Below are 24,410 nucleotides of genomic sequence, written 5' to 3' on the forward strand. Positions count from 1 at the left end.
GAGAAGATCTTATCATGAGGCGCTCTTTATACATAAACTGAATAACCCAGCTAATACTATTATGGATATATAGGCTTTTTTTTGAGCTCATCTAATTGAGAGACGGTCTTTTATTAAAGTAACTAAGTTGTTACATATGTGAAAAATGAAAAACTCTAAAAAAAATTCTAACATAGTTGGGTATTTAATAAAAATATTGAATAATTTAAATTTGTAGTTATTGAAAAGGGCAAAAGAAAACTTATTATAATTAAAAAAATTGTAATCATACTCTTAAATATTGCTTATTGACTCTACTGACCCGTTTGATTAGTGGTACTAAATAGCGGCAATAAGAATGATTTATAATGTAAAATTTCATCAAAAGTTTCATATCATTCTCATGGTAATGAAACTTTGATCACAAAAAACTTTGATCACAAAAAAGTTTTTTTGTTTATAAATTTCCATTACCACCTAATACCACCTCTCACAATAGTAATGCATTAGAATGAATTTTATGAAGAAAATGAGATGATTGGAGTTAGACAAGCATGACCATCAAGGTAGCCAATATATTTTTCAACTAAAATATACTAATTTTTCATTCTCATTATCACCGTTTATTACTACCTACCAAACGGACCGTAAATACCCCAAACAATAAATTGAAACTAATGTGCAAATTGTTCAAGGCTACGTACCCCAATATTTGGTGTCTATAGAGTTGAATAATAATTGAAGGTATTTTGAGTCAATGAGCAATAGTTAAAAGTATTATTTACAAATTTTCCAAAAAAAAACTAAATAATCTCTTTGACTCTTCTATGCACTTTATGTTTTTCATTTGTTTTTGCACGTTTGTCGGTGCACTAATTCAATCATTAATATATTTAATTGTAATATATCTAATCGTGAATAATTAATAATTAAAAATATTTTATATTAATAAAAACTATATTGAGACAAATTAAATAAGTATCTACATATTTATGCTTTAACTTATAAATTAAAATAAATACAAATCAAAATAATTGGTAAATAGTAAAAAAATCTAAATTCATACACTTAAAGTAGAGATGACAGATGAGCAAGTAAAATATTAGGAGGTTTATCTATTTTAGACTAAACTCAATTATTAATGACAATTTTAAAAATTTATTGCAACAGAAAATATTAATTTTCTTTATATTATTTATTTTATATTATTTGGATGAAAAAATTTATATTAATTGAAAATACAAAATAAGCTGAAAAAACAATATTTTAAACGTGAGGTTTGATTATCCATACACCAAATCATGCCCATATGGCCACGCCCCACATGTGACAGGACTGCATTTAATACATTCGTGTTTTATTTTTTTGGAGAACAATACATTTGTGTTACTATTTCTTACTTGCCATCAAGTTTGCAAACCAACAAAAGCGGGGAAATGTGATATTTTTATGCAGCAAAATCTATGGATAAGTTTAAAAAATAAATTAAATATGTAGACGGAAAAAAAAAATGTCTTGTATAAGATCGTTTCATTATGAGACGGGTTCATCTAATAAGTTATTTCTTCAATTGATTACTTTAAGATTATTAGTAATCGTTTTAAGGTTATAAGTAATCATTCTAAGACTATAAAACATATTATATTAAAATTATCACAAATTCTTGTGAGAGATGGTCTTGGACCGGCCCATCAAATATTTAGGTATTTAGAGTAATGTAAGTAGACATTTAAGATATGAAAGTAGGCATTAAGGGTAATGTAAGTAAGCACTAAGAATACGGTAAGTAGACATTAATCTTTAATGGGCTGGGCTTAGATACGTCTCTTAAGAGACTAGCTATAAAATTATAAGTAATCATTTTAAAACAAAAAATGTAAATTGGGCCAACCCAATAGAGAAGGTCTCATCGTGAGATCGTCTCATTTAAGAATTAGCGAAAACATAACACTTCTATGAATTAAAGCAAAACTTCTTCCACAAGTATAGTAAAATTGATGGAACGTAATAAAAAGAAAAGACAGATAAAATTAGTGGGATAAAAAGAGTGCCTTGCCTTACTCTCGTAACTTTCATTAGTATAATTTATAAGCAACTTAAGACAAGGAAGGAAAAAATTATGTTTTATATGGAGGTATGGAAAATGTGTAGACAAAATGAAAAATTAAATTGGAAAATGTGTAGACAAAATAAAAAATTAAATTAAATTAAATACGAGGACGAGATGTTAAAAAATAATATAAATTATTGATGGAACTAACTAAAAAACAAAGACATGTAAAATTTGTGGGATAAAGGGAATACTTTACTTCGGTATTTGTAAGCAATTCAAGACAAGATTGAAAAAAAAATAATATTTTATACTATGATATAAAATGTGCTGATAAAATTTGAAAATATATTAATTGTATAAATAAAAATTTAAAAATGTGAGTCATAGAAAAAAATATAGCATGGCATACTAAAAAAATTGTACTAAACACAAATAGGATGGTGGGAGTAATGTTTTAACAACTTGTCTCCTATTTCTATTTACATATACAATCATGGAAGGTCTAGGCGATTCGACATAAATGACTTCTATACTTACGCTTTGGTTTTGATTTTTCCAATATAAAATTTGAAATATTCTAAATTTCTAGAATATATTTGTATTAAGAATTCAATGTAATGTTATTGTATATGATAACCGAATTTTAGGTGAATTTTCTATTATCATTAGTGGTTGTATACTCTTTGGATTAATAGTGAGGACCGCTACTAAAAGCAGTAAACTTTAAAAATTTATTATTGGTTAATTACTGTTTTAATTGACTTATTTAACTAATTCATAGTACATACTATTATACTCTCTTCTATCCACCTTAAAAGTCTCATTTGACTTTTTACGAATTTTAAGGAGAGTCAAAAGTGGGACCCTAAGAGTAGGAAAGAGAGTGATATTATGGGTTTTTAATGTAAGGGAGAAAAATTAGTATGGGTAATGGAGGGTATAATTGAAAATAGGATAAAGCTACTAAGTGCATAAAAGTCAAAAACCCATATCAAAAATAGAAATGGGACAATTAAGGTGACTTGACCATAAAAAAATAGGACACATAAGCTGAACAGGAGGGAGTATTTATTTTTAAGAAAAGTGTATAAGTCAATTGTTAATGAAATATTTGGTAAAAGTAATTGTTGGTTGTTGTTTATATATTAAAAAATATACCAAAAGTGTAAGAGCCAAATAATAAACTAGCCATGACAATTTTTTAGCTTTGGTTTATATACATTATAAAACAAAATTTTTTTAACTGTTTATCAACCAATAAATTAAAAATCAACAAAAAAACTAACCATTAGCCAAACACGTACACTTTTACATTATAGAGAATTAGACATTGCAGTTCTATAAGACAAATGCCTATTAATTATAGCTATTGGATGAAAATATTGGTTAATTTGACTAACAGAAAATATTAATTGATTTACTATTTGACAAGTCAATTGTTTAAATGTTATAAGAACATTTGATTAAAATATTTTTAGTGGTCAGTTAGTTATTAGATATATAGTTGATCAAAAAATCAAAATTCAATAAAAAAACTAAGTCTAGTAGTTATTTGAAGTTGACTTTAAAGTTTAGCTTTTCAAATGTCTTAAAGAATAAAAACATTAACAAACACTTTTTTTTAACTATTTAATAATAAAAAAGATAAAATTAAAAGTCAACAAAAAAATTCAATATAAATTCAATTTACCAAAGACATCGTTATTTATCTCTATGCAAGGCTCTTAGTATTTGGGGTAAACTTGATCATATTTCATTATCCCTTTTTTTGAGGGGATACAAATATGAATTGTCTATTGACTTAGATAAGAATTGTCCGTTACATTCACTCACTCAAGCCCAATTTTTGAGTACTATATTGGTTTGATAACGATGATTATTACTTCCTTTGTTTTCATTTAAACTTTCAATTTATTTTTTGCGCAGATTCCAATGCAAACTTAAAATAGAAATAAATTGTAATTATAAGTTTTTAAAATTTTAAAAAATTAATATTTAAAAAATATATATTAAGACGAACTTATCAAGATCCTACATAATTTTTTTTATATGGAGCAATAAAATATCATAGTCAAAATTTAATACTAAAATTTATAAATTGTATTTGAAAAGAAGAGTGAGTATGTGTTTTCCCAATTAAATATGCCATCCCTTGGCCAAACATTAGCAAGGACCTAGAGTACTAGAAAACGATAGACTCGAGCAACACAACGAGAGAGCCATGGCGAGAATCTGGGTTCAACGTTCATCTATGCTACGATCTCTACTTCGTCCTCAACAATCTCGTCCTGTTTCTATTCGAATTCCGCCATTATCATCCCTAGTTTCTCCTTCGATTTCTCAATTATCTCATCCCATGCCGCTGTCTACCTTCACCATTCCCACCGCTGCCTGTTGTTTTTCCTCTTCTTCCCTCGCTTCCAGAAGCTATTCCTCCGACTCAGGTACGATCAACGTATTGCTCTAACTTCATCTATAACCTATGCTTGATTTTGTATTGATACTAGTGCTTCAAAAATGTGCGAATGGAGTTTCAGCTTATTCAGGAATCCTAAATCAAGGAGTCCAAAAATTAATTTATTTTTTTTAGTTTAGTTACTTATTTTTACTTTCTAGGCATCGAACTTTGGGAAGTATGTAAAATAATAGGCTTAGAAAGTTTTTGAGCATTTTCTATTCGCCTCTGAGCTTATTGTGTAATTTGTATTTTGTATGTTGAATTCAGAGTTACCATCGAATGTGGTTTTGGTCAAGTCTGATGATCAATTGAATGCCTCTCTTCAGAAGGCGGAAGGTGATTGCCTTTAGTTGTCTAATTCATGGTTATTGATTTGCTATAAATTCTGATTTTTTTTCTCCTGCCAGATGAATTGTCGCAAGCAATCTTCTACTATACTGCAGTGTGGTGTGGTCCTTGTAAGTTTGAGCATTGCTATTTGCTAATTTGATGTTTATACTCTTTTGGGAATCTCATTTTAGCTGTTTTAGATTTGGGTAATTGGAACAATTGGAGTGAGCTTAATAATTTTGGAAATTAAATTCCAAGATAGAACTGGTCTTTTCTCTAGAATTACTAAAAAGTAGCATGTGAAAATTAAATACAAAAACAATGTCGAAGTGTTAATCACAAAGATTGGGAATTTGGGATTGTCTACATGAATGATAAATGAATCCCTTTGTTCGTCCGCATAAAATCTCCTTTCCTATTCTTTCCAGTTATCTACTATGTCAACTTGTATATCTAGGTCTTTGGTTCATTACCATGAGATGTGACTGAGTTTTACGGAGTTTGATGTGAAATCGATGGTTCAAGCACTCACTAGCAGAGCTTGATGTGACATCGATGAATATTGAATTCTGAGAACTCAACTGAAGTGAAGTAGATGAACATTGAAATATGATAAATGAACTGAACTAAATTGAAGTGATCTCAATAAAAAGTTTATAGTAGCTTGTTACTTGTATTGTGCACTGTGCACTAAAAAGATGCACTATGATACACATAGAGAGCAAGATACTGCACAACACTAACTTACTGCACAAATCTGTCATTGTTAAGCACTTATTTTCATTATATCTAGATTATTTTTTATCAAATTTTAGGTTGTAGAAGTGCTACTTAAGTCTCTCTTATTGTTGCATTATAGGCTTGTAGGTGAGTTTGCTTCTCCTCATATGAATTTACTCATGCTCCATGCTCATGACACCAAGAAATTATTTTTCTATGGGCACTAAGCAATATTTTACTAAATTGGAAATTTTTCTTAGCTCTTTTGAATTTGGCTTTGCTATGTTTACCATCATGGTTCAATAATGTAATTCATCTTACCTATCAACTCTTATATTAGAGAGTATCTCCTACTCATATAAATTTTGTTGTTAATGTCATTTCTTATTAGTTTATACTTGATCTTTCTACAAAATCAAAGGTTGTTTGTAAATTGCACCTAGTCGTGTACAATGTGCGAGGCATGTAGATTATTGTATATAAACGTGAACTAGAATAGTTTTGCACAATGTAGAGGATTCTCTTCATTCTTGTCTCACTCAAGTCTCTTTCGTATCTTCTCACTCGATATTCTATCTTTTATATCTTTCCATTCATCCATCTTTGCATACTCATTTCGGTTTCCCCATCAACTAGGATATTTTTCTAAAAGTTTCACATTCTAACACATATTAATTAGCGGCCTAGTGCCCGCTAGAAAAATTCCTTTAAGATTAGTGGGACACATAGGTCTCATATTATTGTAGCTGACATTTTCATGTGGGTCTTAATTTACGTCTTTGGTCAATATATTTGCTTTTAAGCAAAATTGACCCTACGTACTTGAAAGTTGAAACATTCATAAGTACTTTAGAATAGAAGTCTTTTCTTGGAATACTCAAGAAGGAAAAGTGACATATGTTTTGTAATGTGTGTTTATTGGATTTGTAAATCTTAATGTATAAAGAATGAATTTGAGCCGACGAACATTTTTTTGTAGGTCAATTTCTGTGGCCAGATATGAAGAAACTGAGTGAAGGTTTGCCTAATGTTAAGTTCTACAAGATTGATATTGATGAGGTGATATTCTTTCCTATTAAAATTTAGTGTCTATTCACTATTGTTCTGCCAAAAATTATTATTCTAAATCTCTAATTTATTATTTCTTAATACTTTTTTTTATTTCTGATAAGTAGGACTCTTGGAAAACATTGCATTGATATTGAAAGTATGTTGGCTATATGAAGATATAACTAATCAAGGATAGTTGATACATCTTTTAAGTAGCATAGCTAGGTTTACCTCCTATTGAAGTTATATTGAGATTATCAAATAGACATATAGTTGATCTTTGTTTCATTTTGCCTCCAAATTAGGTCTTCTCTTGTGGGAGCTCATGTGGTTAGAATTCATTTGAGCTTAAATTTCTGACAAGTTTGTAATTATTGGTATGCGATTTTTTCCAGGTGGGAACAGGACCTACTATAAACAAGTTAAATATATTTTCTGTGGTAAGGTTCCTGGTCTTTCGCTCTTTGTTTAATCTTTTATCTTTCTGGTGTATTTGAAATTAGTTGGCTTTTATCATACATGGCATACTCATAGGGTCATAAATAATGTAAAAGAATAAAAGTTGTTAGAGTTGTATTTTTAGGGTGCTATGTCAGTAGCCTTTTATTAGCTTGTATTTTCTTGTTTGTATTTCCCCTCCCATATCTTATAAATAGAGGCGAGTATGGGATGTGTTTGAAGTATAAGAAATATCTATAGAGAGAAGTGGAAACACTTAGGAGTGTTTGGGAGACTCGAACGTCCCATAGTATCGTTCTTGTATTCATTAATAAAGGTTGTTTTGATTACCATCTTGGCTGATCTGTTACAGCTTTATCTTCATTGTTGACTTAAAGTAAGTTTCAGCTTCTGATTTCATAGAAGTATGCCACTACTTTCAGACTATATGTTTGAGGCTTAAATTTATCTTTTTCTTGTTTCCTCGCCTCTGAACTTGTTATTTGGAAGACGAGAATTACAAAGCATTGAAGGTGCTTAAGAGACGAGGATGATTTTGTCATAATGGCGCTTCATCATCTAGAAACTTTACCTATTCCTATGGTATCTTACATTGGAAGTCTTAATGATGCATGGAATGTTAATGCTTTTGTGTGGATATCTTGTTTGGGTGGCTCAATACTCACGATCATTTGCAAACTTGACACTTGCTTCCCATTAATGGGGCATTTTGGTAAGGTTTCTTGATGTTTCCTATTTTGCTGTCTAATGCCACATTGCATCTCAAAGCTTTCAAATTTGCTATCGAGTGCCTCCATTTAATATATGTTACGTATGTCATGATATGAGTTACGACATCGCAAATGTGAATTTAAATGGAATGGATGGCGAGAATTTTATTAAACTTTATAGTTGTCATATTCACACCTTCTTTGTCTATTCTGAAACTTCAGCTTACATCATTGTTGATTTTTTCAACTGCAATTTCTTTGTGCAATGATCTCATTGTTGAATCTCTCTGGTTGCACGCTTTTCATAATTTTTACTTGTGTACTTTTTTTTGCTCTTGTTAGCCTACTCTCCACTTTTTTAAGAATGGCAAGAAAGCTGCAGAAGTGGTTGGTGCTGATGTGAAGAAAATTAAGGATATATCATCTGCACTCTACAAGTAAGTGTTAAGTTTTCTTTTGCATTCATGATATGTTATTATTAATGTTTTAGCCTTTTAGGTCATGGTATTCTAAGTTTATCAATGTCCAACTATGCAACTTATTGTGACTTTTGTTGGTCATTGATATGTTTCACATATATATCAATAATTTTGAAATTGTGACTATTTGCAAGTCCATATGATAATGGGGTATTAGTATTCTATATCTTTATTAGTGCAGGGTAGGCAAGAGGAATGGGAGGGCCGAGGGGTAACTAGAATCAAACTTAGGACCTTACTGGGGAAAAGTGGTACTTGCTCCAACTAAAACAATATCATATTCTCAGGTCTTATATTATTAATAACAATAATAATAATAAGTATTTAGGAAAATGATGTTACTCTAATTATAGATCCTGTCATAAACCCAAAAAATCTGAACTATTAGAGTGTGAATTTGATTATTGGTCGTCACTTACCGAATGTTCAAGGGGGGGGGGGGGGGGGGGGGGGGGGGGGGGGATCAGAGACTTTGTTTGATTTCACTCCTCACTCATATTAAGAATAAAATCTTTGTTTTCTTAGTTGTAGATTAGTTCTTCTATAAGATCGGTCCAATTAGAGAAAGTCTTTATTAACGTTGCTTTCTGATTTTCATGTTTATTTGTTTGCTTCGGGTAGCTTACCTCATATTGTTGAGGTTTAGGCTTTGGGATGTTGTTGCTTAATTTAAGAGAAGTATTTTAGACTATTTTAGAGTTGTTTCGCGTACCTAATAAATTAGTCCAACTTGATTCAGGGTTCAATTACCTAATTTCAAAGAGTCTTTTTAATGTGTTTACTCACAAATTTAAATTAATTTAAGATTAACTAATATATTAATTTGATAGACTTAAAGGACACTCAACTGAACTTCATCAGATATATTAAAGTCCTGAATGAACAAAACTCTTATATACAGAGTATACCTCACAGCTTTCAGTTTCTTCATTCTAGCTACTTTAAGTCGCATGCATTTGTAACATCTAAAGCTTCATCTTGCCGTCCTTCATCAAAATCCAACAAGAGCCATGTCACAAAAGTCTTATGTCAAATGTATTGAAAAAAAATTTCACAGATAAGATCATGACTGCCATAACGCCAACGGTCATGGTGTCACATAAATCGTATCTTGCAGGTGTAAAATGCACTTATGCGCTTCATGACTTTTGCTGTTGTTGCGCCTTGAATTGACAAGGATTCAGACCAATTTTATAACTATATTCTCCAATTTCGTGTTACTTTTTTTAACATTTAGGTGTGAAAACACGATTAATAACCTGGTAAATACATAACAGATTATAATGACTAATATGGTAAGAATAAAAACGGCTTATTATGTCTTGGCGTGTAAATCACAGGTTAGATAACATTACGTAGAGCGGCCCAGCAAGTTGAAAATTCGTTACAAATTAACTCTTTGTCATATGGTACCCTTTTTTCATTCTCAGGTAATATACCTAGCTGAAACAAACTAGTACAAAAATCTTCCGTGACTAGCAACTGTTCAATAGTTAGTCAAGTTGAACATCCAAACCAAGTAAAATGCCATTGATGTTTCCCTTAATGGATTTTTATAAAGATTTGGAATGTCTTGATGCATTGTTTGGATGAAAGGAATTGGAGGAAAAAGATGTAACAGAGAAATGGGAGGGTGAGGCCTTTTAATTTGGATAACAAATGAGGATGTGGAGGGAATTGAAAGGAAAAATGGAAAGTTTTGAAACGAAAACATTGTAGTTGGAGACTTGGAGTAAGGAAATTTCTTTCGGGTAGTTTTGACTTGTGAGCACAGTGGTTCTTAACTACTTATGCACTCAGACGTGTGTCGTCTTAGGTGGTGCATAATTCACTTAGAAGTTCATTTTTTGTGAAAAGTTGATTCATATTGTTTACAGTGCACGAAATAATGGCTAACTTATGCATATTTTCAATCAAAAGGTTGATGTATTATCTCAATTTTGCAATCTTTCTTCATATTGCTCAACAATCCCATGCTTGTCTTTTTTTATTGATTTCAGGAATAATTAAATCTGAAATAAAAAAGAACCTTCACTATACGGTTGCACAAAATTTCGGGTTTTAAGTCATCTTCATCAAGAGATGAAAAAGTTTCATAAAGAGACGATGGAGATTTTAACTGATTGATCATTATGTTTACTATGTTGTATGTTTTTAGTTTGACATTGTACATTATTTTAAGTGTAGAATAAGGCAATAAGCTATTAATTCTTATTACATCCCTTTTTGTGTTTACTTATGGTCGCTTGGTTGTTGGTATTATTAGATGATCCAAATGAGAAGAGTATAGTCTATCAACTAGTTTCTTGAGAGACCTTTTTAAGAGACGGATTTCAAGCCCAACCCATTATAAGATTAATGTCTATTTACCGTATTCTTAATGCCTTCTTACATTATCCTTGATACTACTTACCGTAACTTAATGTCTACTTTTAATATCTTAAATGTCTACTTATATTATTCTTAATGCATACTTACAATAGTTCAAAAAATATATAATGGGCTGGCCCAATTAGAGAGGTCTCTCAAAAAGATCGTTTCTCACAAGAATTTGTGATAGTCTATTCAGTTATTGATAATATAATTTAGCTAGGAACCTAATTAACAAGGTTTATGAATTATGATAATGCTTATTATGCTCTAATATAAAAATTTAAATAAAATTCATTCTCGTTCATTATCATTTGAAAAGTTAGAAACTATAAAACATATCATTGATCACACAGTACTAACCCCATTTTGTGAAATTTGCACGACACATGGCCCAAATGTATGACCATCAACACGACATATCAAGCTCGGAATTTTATAACCAATTTAAAAGAAAAATATAAAAATAAAGAAATTTATGTTGTAGCTCATAATATGTCTTATAAGTATTTTACAGTTTAGAACGGCCGACATGATAAGATATTGACACAATCCAAAATGACATGGCTTAAACACAAATTAAATATGTAATTGTCTTGCATTACATTTATATATCCTTCCAAAATCTCCAACTTCCTACAACCCTACACATTACATCCGCACAATATGCAGCCATAAGAAGTTTAGAAAAAGGAAGGTTGGATTAAGAATATTATATTTTAAATAAGTAAAAGAAAAAGACTATGGCCAAAGTTGGGTTTTGCATCAGTTGCAACAAATATTATATTTCACTAAAATAGTTAAAAAAAAAACAAAATTAAAAATATAATATTTTAAACAAGAAAAGGAAAAAGAAAAAGAAAAAGCTTGACAAATATTATATCTTAAATGTTAAATTTAAGTTCTATCCTCATTAACCATTCACAATCTACTCTGTGATCAAAAGAAAAAGAAAAATACATTGAGAGAGAGTCGGGTTTTATATCAAACACGACAAAAATTATATTCTACATGCTAGAAAAATAGTAAAAAAATAAAATTAAAAATTTATTTATTTTAAACAAGTAAAAGAAAAGGATAATGGGAGAGACTTAATGCTTGCATTAATAGCACAAATATTATTGGATAGAAGATGATGCACATTTACAATCTACTTTGTAATCAAAAGAAAAAGAAAAAGAAAAAGAAAGAAAAAATAAAGCAAAGCATAGAAGATGATGCACATTTACAGAGAAATAGTTGTAATAAAATAAATCTCAATTATTGGATGCCAGACCCATACTCATTCCCCATTCTCTTTCTCTCTCTTGTTCTTCCACTTTCTCTCTCTTTCTGGTAGAGTGTCTGTTCTGTACAGTAGTCTGTACCCAGCTCTTACATCTACCAGCAAGAGAGACGATCTACAATCTACAAACCAATCTATTCCTTTTTTGTTCTTCAATTTTTACAAATTTGGAAATACCTAAATGATGTTAACATTCTAATTCAATTCCTTTAACTTGTTTTTTGTTCAATTTTGTTCGCAAGGATTTTTAGCTCAATGCCGGAACAAGATTTCCTTTGTCGGACTCTTACTTGTTCTGAATCTGTAAGTTTATTTATGTTTAAGGTTGTTTTGTTTTGTACTACTTTTATGGAATTGATTGATTCCGTGTCATACTTCCAATGCTTGCAATATCAGTTTCTTTAGCTTTGTATTTAGCTTTCAATTTTGTAAGATCAGCAATGGTTGGTTTGGTTGTTGAGAATCATCAGTTGAGATTTGAGATTGCATGCTTACATGGTTTTATTGTATTTTTAAGCTTTTTTTTTCTTTTTCTTTTTTAGGTATTACATATTGATATTTATATTCTTACTAGCTCACTACTATTAGATAGTGTGAATTCATCCCTTCTTAGTTCTTACATTACAGATTTACAGGATTTGGGTTGAATTTTGGTTTCCACCGACATTTATCCCCAATATTGTTAGATCTTTCTGGTGTTGATTTCAAAGTTAGGTCAGAAAATGTTAGTGAGAGAAAGTATTTTTAAGAGCTTATGTCACTACAAATATTAGGGCATTATTATTTTTAGGCTGAGGGTTTTAGTCGGTGTTTCTTAATTCCAGTTATGTTTAGCAACTAATAATATTTTATTACCCTAATGTCATTACTCATTAGTGGCTTCTAACGAGGCCAGGTTTTGGGTGTCCATCTAAGAAACCTTACTGTTGTGGGTGATAATTGTTTACAGTTGACTTGTTGGTTCTTAAATTCAACAAATTGTAGAAGTTTTATTCACTTTTTGGGTCTGCTGGTTTTCACTTAAGCATAATAGGAGTAGTTTTTATCTGAAATAGAGATTAGTTTGGATATTAATCAATTCGAAACCTCTGAAATACGAGTATTTTTTCTGCTAAAAGTCTCGATTCTTTGTTTGTAAATCGTACATTGCTGTGAATTAACTAGATTTGCATATATGTACCATGTGACAACTAATTTTCTCAAAATGGCCCAAAAATAGTTCAAAACCTACTGTAATTTGCTTTTCCAAATTCGCAGTTTGCGAGAAAATTAGCAAATCATCATGTGTCACTTCTTGAATGCTGATAATGAGCATCAACGGCTGAAGTTGTGCACCTTCCGTCCTTTTGAATTTGACACACTTCTATTTATATATATGTCCCTTTAATTTTGTCGCGTTTCCTTCTTTAGATATGGTCCACATTCTCTCCTTCAATCTCATCTACAAACTTCTCTTTTTCCATGTGATCCATATATCTCTTCCACCCACTTTTTTTGTCATATTCTTCAAGTACAAATTAATATTACAACTCCGTCCTTTTCCCTCAAACTTAAAGGTTAAGAGGGAGTACATCACAATAATAATACTATGAATCTCATTTTTAGTTTAAGACTTGACCTTGTTTTTATTCTCTATAATTATGACTTTGGTTTCTTGTACTGGCTGTTACATAGCACTTCTATTAATCAATGCAGCCATGTCTCAAGATGGAAGCACTTGCTCTTCACACTGATTATGCCGGAACTGATATTTACCTCAAATTGGGTTTGAAAGAGCAAGAAAAAGGAGCAACGAGAACACCAAGGTTCTTGTCACTTTTATCTTCTCTTCTAGAGCATATTGTTCAAAAGAATGATTTTTTGTTGGAGACAACCCAAATTGAAGATGTTCTCACTGTATTTCATGGTTCTAGAGCTCCACCTGTTAGCATACAACAATATGTTGACCGAATATACAAGTATGCAGGGTGTAGCCCATCCTGTTTTATTGCGGCATACATTTACGTGGATAGATACCTCCAACAGACGAAGACTTTTTTGACTTCCCTAAATGTCCACCGGCTCCTAGCTTCTAGTGTTATGGTGGCTGCAAAATTTGTGGACGATTCGTAAGTATTGCTCTCTAAACTCATGAATTTCTTGTCCCTGTAAAACTTGTCTGTCAAACCTATATTTTTTTTAGCATGATTTGGATAAATGTAATCACAGAGTTCCATGCGCCAAATTGAATTCTGATCGTTTTGAACTCCATCCTGGGTAATGTGCACTGCAATTTTTTGCGGGGGAATGAGCGGGGGAGGGGGTTATGAAGTCAAAGGCAGTTATGTTGTGGTCTCAAGTAGTTAATTCAATATATGTTTCCTCTATCCAAATATTGGGACTTGCATATAAAAGATAAGTAGATTATCTTAGCTTCTCACTAAGAATATAATTTCTTTTGTGGATTTTTTACATAAATGACGTACATTTTTTGGTGGAAGAAATAGTTATTAAATAATGGTTCTAATGCTGGATTCCCTTGTCACATTAATATTGGTTGCCATAACAGCTCGTAAAAGTTGAGAAACCCATAACCTGCTGCTCTAACCTTACTGATAAGAAACTGAACCATATCACATTAAAAACAAGACAAAGGTAGGACTTGGAAGTCATTCACGACGAATATCTAGCAAAACATTTTCGGCAAAGTCTTATTGAGAAAAAAGTATGGACAGAGTTCTCTGATTGGTGGTCATGTAGCATACATGTTACAAAGTGCAAATCTGTTAATTGAGCTATGGTATTGGTAGGTAACAATGTCTACCACCAACTGCTCTAGATTGTGGATTTGCATTGGAGAAAATTATCAGTAGATAGTTTGACACCAATTTAGCCTAAGGTGATAACTAATTCTACTAGAATAATCTTATGGTGTGTTTAGAGGGTCCGCACAGCTATAATCTTCAGAAAGAAAAAAAGGCTTCTGAAACAAATCTCCCCCTATCTTGAAAGAAATTGTCCTTAATTTTGAGCCATCACCATTTATTTCATCCTCATAGAATGGAGAGAGATCTCCCACATTAAAGTAACATGAACACCATAATCATCCAAAAGCTTCAACTTGTAACCATTGTTTCTCCTCTTCTCCATAGTCTGGAAAGGACCCCATCCCTAGGCATAAGTGAGTTATTCCTCTTATATAAGAACCTCTCCTTTCTAAGGTGTATCAAAACAAGTTCAGCAACTTCATAACTCTTCTTGTTAGCTCTAGCAGCATACCTTGCATAGAATTTCTCAAATCGCATCTTGACATCAGCATGCAGTGTCTTCGTTGTGGAACTTTATTTTTGCTTCAAAACTCGGCTCTTCTTTGGTAGGTGATCAATTGACACATGGAATGAATTCATACACCACCTTAAAAAGATTCAATGAGGTTGCAACACTATGAGAATGGTTGTATGCGAACTCACAATAAGAAGGTTTGAGATCCCAATTTCTTTAGTGCTTGGTAACATGGGTATGGAGCATTGGCCTTGTGGTACAAAACAAGAGATAAGTACCCATCAACTTTCTCAAGTTGGTTGGAAAGTAACTCAAGAACATATGGTCTCTATATAAAAAAAAGTCTTTAAGGATTTCATGGAACGTCACAACCTCCCTAAAAGCGAACAGCCAGACACTTCAAATTCTCATAGGATTATGGATCAAACCACGTTCATATTCTTCTGTATCTAATGTTGTTGACTTGAGTTCATTATTTACAAACTGAATTTTCTACAATTGATTTGCATATGCTGAAACCATCATTACGCATTGATAACATGATTTCATTTCCTTATTGATTTAAATATGTTATCATGATAGCTGTAGTCTTGTTGTCTTCAACTTAATAACATGTTATGTGAGAAATGATTTTAATATACTAAAATCGGTTTTGATGACTGTAATTTAGCTTCAGTGATTAGGTATGACAAGAAAAAAAACTAGTTCTATGGTGATGAAAGTTTGTTTGGTGTTGCAGATTCTTTAACAACGCATATTACGCCAAAGTTGGAGGTATAAGCACTTCTGAAATGAACAAATTGGAGATGAAATTACTGTTTAGCGTTGATTTTAGACTTCAAATAAATGTAGAAACATTTAGGAAATATTGTTTGCTTTTGGAAAAAGAATCCAAAGGATGTCAAATTGATCGGCCGATCAAGACATGTTGGGTGAAAGGGAGTTGGTCAAGGAATGATGAATGCGCAACCAAGACTCCGGTCGCTAGATGATGACTTGATCATTCCAATTGTATCCTTAGAAAATTGTGTTGTAGGAGTAGATGTAACAGTGTAATTATGTACAGTCAGTCATCCAGCATGAGCATCCGATTGCCAAATATATGGAATGTTTGTCTGTGAGCTTGTCGATTCTATCTGATTGTAATCACATTAAATGAATATGCTTGTTTCAGTCCCCGTTTCCACTAATTGTTTTGCTGCTCAGATGTCTTCCCGATGTAAAAGTACCTCGAGCTATAGAAGGTATCCGTCTATTTATCAATTTTGATTCTGTCAATTTTCGGTAATTATTTTGCTTCCCTTCTATTGTTTCTAGATGGGAAAATGCTATGACTGTAAATGGGCATCTATCTTCGGCATGTGTTTGGTTCGCAGGAGGAGGCTTCGAGCTAACACGCGCCAAAATGTGATCGTTGATTTGTGTATCAGGTCACACCATAATGTGTAGTCGAAAACATAGTTTGAACTGCTTATTTCCATGTTGAACTGTGTAAGGGCTGCAAAAACAGAGAATCATTTCAGAGTCGAACTCAGAATGGGCTTGATAAAACACTGCAAATGCTACTGTAGCCCATGAATCTGAAGTTAGAGAAGAGCTACAGTGGTAATATAGAATTGTTGAGAGTTATATACAGCACGCGGTCATGCCCTCTTACCCATAGTGCAAAAACAGGCAGCATCAACAATTCCCGCCTTATTATAAAGGTTTTTAAGTTTAATATGACCAAAACATAAGCCGCATTGACCTTCGTACCACGAACATGACCAAATTCATATTTTTGCACTACCCTGTTACCTTTCCAACAACAAAAATGTCAAAAACTAAATCTCAAAAATTAGGATTGTCTTCCATATTACTATATAGATCTAATCCTAATGTCATTACATGGTTTGTAAAGGCAATATTTGTTTAAAGAATTGTCCCAGTTGTCGATGTCACGCCTAATATGGAATCAACGGGAGTTACACAAGACTTGCGGTGTGTAGATTACTATTTTATTTCCTTACTTTTATTTGCAAATAGGGTGTTTATTAAATCAAATGTGTAAATTTAGAAAAAAATGAAGAGAAAGATTGAATCATGTGGATAATATAAATATATAGCAAACAATGATTAATTACAAGCATCAATAGGGACCAACTACACATCTTAAGGGGATCCTAAAAGAATGTATAGTTCATCCATTGAAAAAAAAATAGTCACAAGCTTTGATGAGCATCATCATGGCGTTCAATTTTTTACCCAATTTATTCTCATATCCATCCACTACTCAATTCATACTCATTGCCCAGGTAAAAGAAATGTGAACCTTCGAAATTTTACCCACCTTTTATATAACATTGTCAGCTTGTTAGCCTTGTTATACATAGTTAACTCTTTTTTGGCTTAATGTTTATAAATTCATTATACTCAGAAAAATACTTATACATTAATATTATATTTGGTATATTTACAAAAACATAAGATCACCAACAATGATAACCTTTTTAAGGGGTTTAAAATCTAAAAGGCAAGAAGAAGAAATCACCATGAAGAATTTCTCTAAAAATTAGAATGCATGTATTGGCTTTACATCTCTCTAGTCTATTCTATTTCTATCATATTACAGGGCCAATAATGCCAGATACAAAAAAATAGAAGGCTACTTCATCCCCTCCAACTTTGAATATGAACCTATTTGACATTTGTGCAAGCAAACGAGTTCCCAAATGGTTAGTTAAAAGATTGCAATGATAACTAGATCATCTGTGATTCAGTCACCTCAACGAAATTAGGCTTGGTAAGAACTCTGTCAAAAAAGTTACGAATCTCCGGTAAAACTCGTTGAATTAGGCGAGTATACCTGTAAAACAAATGAACCATCAAACAAAAATCAGACAATTGACTTTCAGGGGGCCAAGAAAAAATTTGAAAAGTTTTTGAGAAGGCAATGTGCCATTTCAAAGATCATGATATTTTCAAACTTTGTATCTTTTCTTTAACCAATAAATATATACTACGTAATTTAATATTAAGATTCCCAATTCTGAGGGATAGCCAGAAGTGCAAAAAACCAAAGCCCGAAAGAAAAATGCCCAATATTCATATTATTTTCAAATAACATGCAAATTTTCCAATTTACATATGAAACCTTTCATCCACTATTTTACGCAAGACTTTGAAAAACTCAAGAATGACGGTGTTTTGCCCCAAGAAAATTTAAAATTTTGACGTATTTATCAAATTCATGCTCCAACCTTGACCTCATTTTTTCAACTAGTACTCTTTATGTTACAATTTTTATTGTGCAAGATATTTTTGGATGTTGTAATAAATTTTTTGAAATAATACTTCTATTAAATTATAAATATTACAAATGACAATTAAAAAGTTGAAAAAATATGCATAAATATCCTAAGAAAAGTTGACGTATTGCAGCATAAAATGTTCAATAGAAGCAAAAGATAATTGTGGAGACATAAATTCTATTCTGTAATAATGAAACTTACCAGGACTTAGAAATTAATCCATCAAACTGCTCCAAGATAAACAAGATACAAGAGTTGCGTAATGACATAGCATTGAATGCCTCCGACAACTCATACATCAGTGCAACGTTCTCCACGGAAATATCCTGAAAGTTGAACATTATAGTTTTAACAAAAATCTTATTAAGTAGCTTGAAACTAGAAATTAAACATTTGGAAAGACAACACTCGCAAACTCTACACCAAGCATACCTGGGCAATGGCATACTCGCAAAGTCGTTTAAGACCATCTAGTAGGTACTGGTCAGCAGCTCTAAGCAAATCTTGTGCAATATCCTGATCGACTTTTACAGAACCTGTATATATATATCTGCAAAACCACTAAGACTGGTTATTGACCTTCTCAGGACAGAGTTACAATATTTAAAAACCATACCTCATCATCAACTCAAAGACGTTCCATCGAATATTTGGAATCTCTATATCCTTAGCATCCTTTTCCTGAAATCATTTTATTGCAAGAATTTAAGATTAATATATACAGCATGCATTGACTTACACTAAAATACTAGTTTGTCAAAACACCTACCATGATCATGTTTAAACTACAATCAAGTAACTACAAAGATTTGTTAAATCTAAAGTGTGCTTAGGCTTACCCTATAACCACCATCAAACATTGCACGAAATGTATCAGAAGATGCAAGAAGGCATATACGGTGAGCATAAAATCTCCGACCTGAAAGCAAACAAAGGTGTACCATCTACAAGTTAAAAATTTTAAAGTTGGAATCATCTAAGAAGAAGCTTCTGTAAATAATTAAAAGATAACAACCTTCTACAAGGAAGGTAACATCAGACAAAGTCGAATTATTTACATATTGCTCTCCCAAATACACCTGCACAAGTAAAATACCAAATACTTACTAATGAACATTAATTAGAAAATAAAATGGATATATTTTTCCAGTGAAGCAAAATATGTCACAGAATGAACTTTATACATATTGCAAAGAAACAATCTAAGAAAGCTCTAGTCTACAAATGTGTGATCCAGCATTTTAACTTTTACATGCATGAAATACAAGCCAAGAGGCACACCTGTGGAGTTGGTGAGGGAGGAGCTGCATCAACTGGTGAGACTATAGTGGCTTTGCTAGCCATCGTGTACAAAGCCATTGAACCATCTCGCTGCTGCTTAATTACTGTACTTTCAAGAAGTTCTAAGAGCAGCTCCAAACCTAAAGAAAAAGCAGTTTTCCAAAAATTAATAACGAATGAGGGAAAACAAGGTTTCAATGAAGACAAAAAGACCTGATAAATAGAAACGTCATCCCATAAATGGTCATTGAGAAAAAACCGTACCATTATTGTCGATGAAGATCTTCCTTTGATGCTCAGGAGAGCAAAGGTGAGCAAGAGCTAATGCAACCCGTATTTGAACACTTTTATCAGCTACCCGCATCAGATACAACAGATAGGTCAATACCTGTTACAAAAATCGTGGTAAAAAAGTATGCACCATGAGACCAGAATAATATCCAAAAGATTGCTTGAGATTAAACGATTGAATAAGGTCAGTTGATAACATGGTAGACTTACTCGTCCGTGAATCTTTTCCTCCAACCTCTTCAGGGTCTTTGCCACACAATCCTTAGTTGGCTGCAGAATGAACAAACTAATCTAGTGTAAGCATTAACAAGTGTAAAGAAAATGCACATCAGTTTCTGCAGATAAAAACATAAACCAGCAATAATGTCCTTAACAGGGCTTATATGAAAATTATGGACAGCATAAAACTGGAAAGTGACAATATATTACACCCTCACCTCATCTTCCCCCACTACAATTGTTCCCCAGTGCTCATAACCAAAATATGCGCACATTTGCAAATTTGTAAATATCCAAGTCAAAAAATTTGTCTGTTTCAATATATGACTACTGACATCACACTCTTACAGAAATACAAAGAATGTTGTAATTGGCTTTTTACGTAGATGGATTTAGGACCCAAGCAAGTCCATTCCCCAAAACACTACAGCCTATCACTCCTCTTCCCCACAGGCTAGAAACCCCCTAACAGTCCTGTACCAAGTAAAACTTATTCTTGGTTAAATAGCTTGTCATTTTGTAGCTGTAGCAGGTTTGCAAGCTTCTTAGTCATAATATGCATAATGCACCACTAAATAAGGATGCAACTAAAGTCCTTCTAGGAATTGAAAAATGTTACACTCAAAGAAAAGAAAAAAAATCGGCTACCCGAAACAAGAGGACCAAAATTTCAATACACATCAGGTGATCATACCTGAACTACAAAATCCCCTTCTTGAAGTTTCTGGACACCACCAAGTTTAATAAGATCTGCAACATTATCCTAACACAAAGACCTCATCGGCTTAATTGAAAAGAAATATATCAAAATGAAACAAGCCAGCAAAAAATCAGGAAATCTTCAAGTTTCCAAAATTACCTCATTGTCTGCAAGACCATATAAAGCAAATGCAGCATTATGTTGTAGAGGACCATTTCTTGAATCAAGAAGTTTTAGCAATGGCACAATACCACCACATTGAACAATTCCAGCTTGATTATGTGAGTCCTTCAAAACAAACAACAAATTTTGTTAGGCCTACAAATAGAAATCCTTGAACGCAACAAAACGTTTGGTAATCGGTATAAAATGGTGATATGGGTAGAAAAATCTCTTAAGTTCAATGGTCGTGCTTGTTTTTCTTCAGTCATTTCAGTTTCTTCACAAAATTTATTTCAATGCATTTAACATTTGATAAGGTGGTATTATGTGGTAATAGAAAATAGTGAATACAAAATTTTATAAATAAAGGTTCATTATTGTGGAAATAACATGGTACATTTCATAAAAATTAAACTACAAATCATTCTCATTAACATCGTTTAGTCCTAACAACCAAACGCGCCATAAGTATCTATAAGTTCAAGTATGAAGTACCAGTATAAGCAGTAGACCTGCAAGCATCGGGCACAAAGAGCACTATACAAAGCAAAATACACGAAGAAATCAGGAGATGCACACCTGAGCCAACCTTCCAAGTGCAAAAGCTGACATTTCTCTAAGTTGTGCATCTGGCAACTGAAGCATCTCAATCAAAGGTGGGACAGCACCTCTCTGGACAATGTGTACCTGCATAAAAAGTTTATTAGTGGCTAAACATGAAAATCTTGCTTTGAAAAGCTACAAGTAGAATTAAGAAACAAAAGAAGTAATTTGATTGAAAGCATTAACAAGTAACATTCCCAATAATAAATAAGACTTCCAATAACCTTGCAATCTGAATCAGCTGAAGCAAACTGTCCAAGGAGTAAAGCTGCCTCTCTTTGACTCTCAGAACAACATGAACTGAATTAACAAGACATAATTAAGCAGATTTACATGGAGTTCAGAAAATAACACATTTGGACAAAAAAAAAAATCCATCCATTTACCTTAACAAACTAATGACAGGTTGCAGGGCACCAGCAAGGAGAACGTCTTTCTTTATATTAGGAGATGAGTGGACCAAATTCCCAATCACACCAACCTGCCAAGTTCAGCACACTAGTGTGTGAGGGAAACTAATAACTATTATAATAACACCAACCGCTAGGCTACAATGCCTATTGTCGTCAACAATATGAACGATGAAGGAACACTAACCGCTTCATAGTGAATAGCAGGATCCTCAGAACGGAGCATTAAAATTAGGGTTGGCAGAGCATTGCACTCAACAATCTGGTTTTTGTTCTCGTCGTTCTTAAAAGCAAGAGTTCTTAGTGCACCTGCTGCTGCTCTCTGAACTTTGATATCAGTTGAGTCTAAAAGTTCAACAAGTGGTGGAATCCCGCCTTCAATCCTGAGAATATTTTTAAAATATCACAAAATGTGTCTTTAAACCTCTATAATTACTAGGACTCTTCACGTCAACTCAAATATACATGCCAACCCCTTAATACTTGAACATGAATATTGAGCAAGACATTTGCACTTTAATTTGATTAAGCCCTTAGAAATTCACAAAATATCCAATTCCGAACATGTTAAACATGAATATAAAATTGTGAGTTGAGATAACTTTAAACAATGCAGTGCAAGTGCATGAAACAAATGAACAATACTACAAACCTCACAGAAGATTTGATGTTGCTATTTTCATGAGCAAGATTGGTTATTGCATCAGCTGCTCTTCTTACAACACCATTAAGAGATCGGACATTACACCCGTTTCTATGTCTTTTAAGAAGATCAACAAGATGAGGCAAAGCACCAGCATCAACAATAAGTTGCTGATGTTCCGGCTGTAAATATATAAGAAACAATCAGCATGCAATTAAACTTAAATTATACATAAATCATAATTTAATCTTACTGTAAATATTTAATATAAATGCCTAAAATTAAAAATAAAAAATTAAAATTAACCTTAACAGCAAGAAGACCAAGCGCTAAGGCACTTCCTTTCTCAACCTCATGTTCAAGAGGTCTAGAAACGCTATCCTCACTATAAGGTGGCGACTGAAGATGCATCACTAAAGCAGGTACTGCACCACACTCAACAATCAAATTCACCAATTCTTCTGCACAAATCCATCATTTCATCGTCAATTGCCAAAACAATTATATCAAATCATCAGAAATTGAATTATAATTCCAAATTAACAATAGCAAGACGTAAAACCAACCATTTTTGGCAAGTCCGGACAAGAAATGAGTAGCGCGTTTAGAATCAAATCGATCAGATTCCGACCACGAGTAACAACGTTTAAGAAGATTAATATGAGAATTAATCCCTTCCATCAACAGATCTTGATGATTGCTTCGATTATGTAACGGTAATTGTGAAGATAAACATAGATCGACCTTGCTTTCGCTAAAATCTTCTTCAAACTTTCGCTTCAAGCTTTTTCGAGCGCTGCTTGATCTTGAATCCATGGCGGAGTAGCAGTGAGGAAAAAGGAGGGAGGCAATGGAGGTAGATAGAGAAATTGAAGTTTAGAGGAGAGAGAAAGTAAAAGGGTTTTATTTAATTTTTATTTTATTTTCGTGATGCTAAGATAAGAATAACGTGTTTTTGTCGGTTTTTATATATACTTGAGTTTCAAAGCGGGTGACCAAATGAATTGACGCGGGAATTAATTTTCTGAAAACTTTTCGTTCTCCCGCCTTTTTATTTTTTAGGGCAAATGAAAAGATTATATGTATACAATTCATCAACTCAAACATTACAATGAAAAAGCGTTAGAATTGATGATCACGTTGGTAGGGATGATCATGGTCGGGTCCGATCAGACTTAAATCTGGATTTAAATCTAATTATTATGTTGTGTGTGCTTAGAATTTGATTTGTATTTATAGAGTCTGAAATTTTTAGATCGAATTTAAGCTTGTCAAATTCGATGGGATAAGATTGTAGATATGTTTTAATATGAATATTCATACTCTAATATTTTCTATCTGAATAGGTCTACTATGTATATATAGGACAAATATAAAATAAAATAACGCAATATAAAAATAAATGGATTTATATTTTATTATGTGTAGGATCATGAGTAGGTTTATGATGAGTTTGAGGGTAGTGTGAGGTTGAGTTAGGTTTGGTATGAAGACCCTTGACCTAAACCAAACCCTTTTACATTGTTTTGACTCAAACTCAAATCCTAATGTTAAAGTTGGTATACAACAAGTCCTGTAGCCATCCTAGTTGCTGGCATTATTGGATGGAATGAACAGTCAACATTAATGGTGGTGATCGAATCAATGCCAAATGATT

The 24,410-nt window shown here is 32.4% G+C and overlaps 2 protein-coding genes across 2 annotated transcripts; one reads left to right on the top strand and one right to left on the bottom strand.

The window, feature by feature from the left end:
- The first annotated feature begins 4,172 nt into the window (after positions 1–4,172).
- On the top strand, positions 4,173–16,344 carry LOC130827690 (uncharacterized). Its single transcript, XM_057693495.1, has 9 exons — positions 4,173–4,476; positions 4,758–4,826; positions 4,898–4,948; positions 6,520–6,599; positions 6,986–7,030; positions 8,102–8,196; positions 12,136–12,196; positions 13,589–14,001; positions 15,894–16,344. Exons 1-9 carry the CDS (start codon positions 4,254–4,256, stop codon positions 16,144–16,146), a joined length of 1,290 nt encoding a protein of 429 aa, XP_057549478.1. The 5' UTR covers positions 4,173–4,253; the 3' UTR covers positions 16,147–16,344.
- Positions 16,345–17,680: 1,336 nt separating this feature from the next.
- Positions 17,681–23,750, bottom strand: LOC130827689 (ARM REPEAT PROTEIN INTERACTING WITH ABF2-like). Its single transcript, XM_057693494.1, has 18 exons — positions 23,320–23,750; positions 23,060–23,214; positions 22,763–22,935; positions 22,298–22,493; positions 22,087–22,181; positions 21,925–22,000; positions 21,677–21,784; positions 21,095–21,223; positions 20,930–20,998; positions 20,227–20,286; positions 19,990–20,113; positions 19,726–19,865; positions 19,460–19,523; positions 19,284–19,363; positions 19,061–19,125; positions 18,877–18,994; positions 18,646–18,770; positions 17,681–17,999 (listed from the first exon to the last, which is right to left on the bottom strand). The coding sequence occupies exons 1-18, from the start codon at positions 23,567–23,569 to the stop codon at positions 17,894–17,896; spliced, it is 2,133 nt and encodes a 710-aa protein (XP_057549477.1). The 5' UTR covers positions 23,570–23,750; the 3' UTR covers positions 17,681–17,893.
- Positions 23,751–24,410: the final 660 nt, after the last annotated feature.

Source organism: Amaranthus tricolor, chromosome 11, assembly GCF_026212465.1.
Source record: "Amaranthus tricolor cultivar Red isolate AtriRed21 chromosome 11, ASM2621246v1, whole genome shotgun sequence".
Classification (NCBI taxonomy): domain Eukaryota; kingdom Viridiplantae; phylum Streptophyta; class Magnoliopsida; order Caryophyllales; family Amaranthaceae; genus Amaranthus; species Amaranthus tricolor.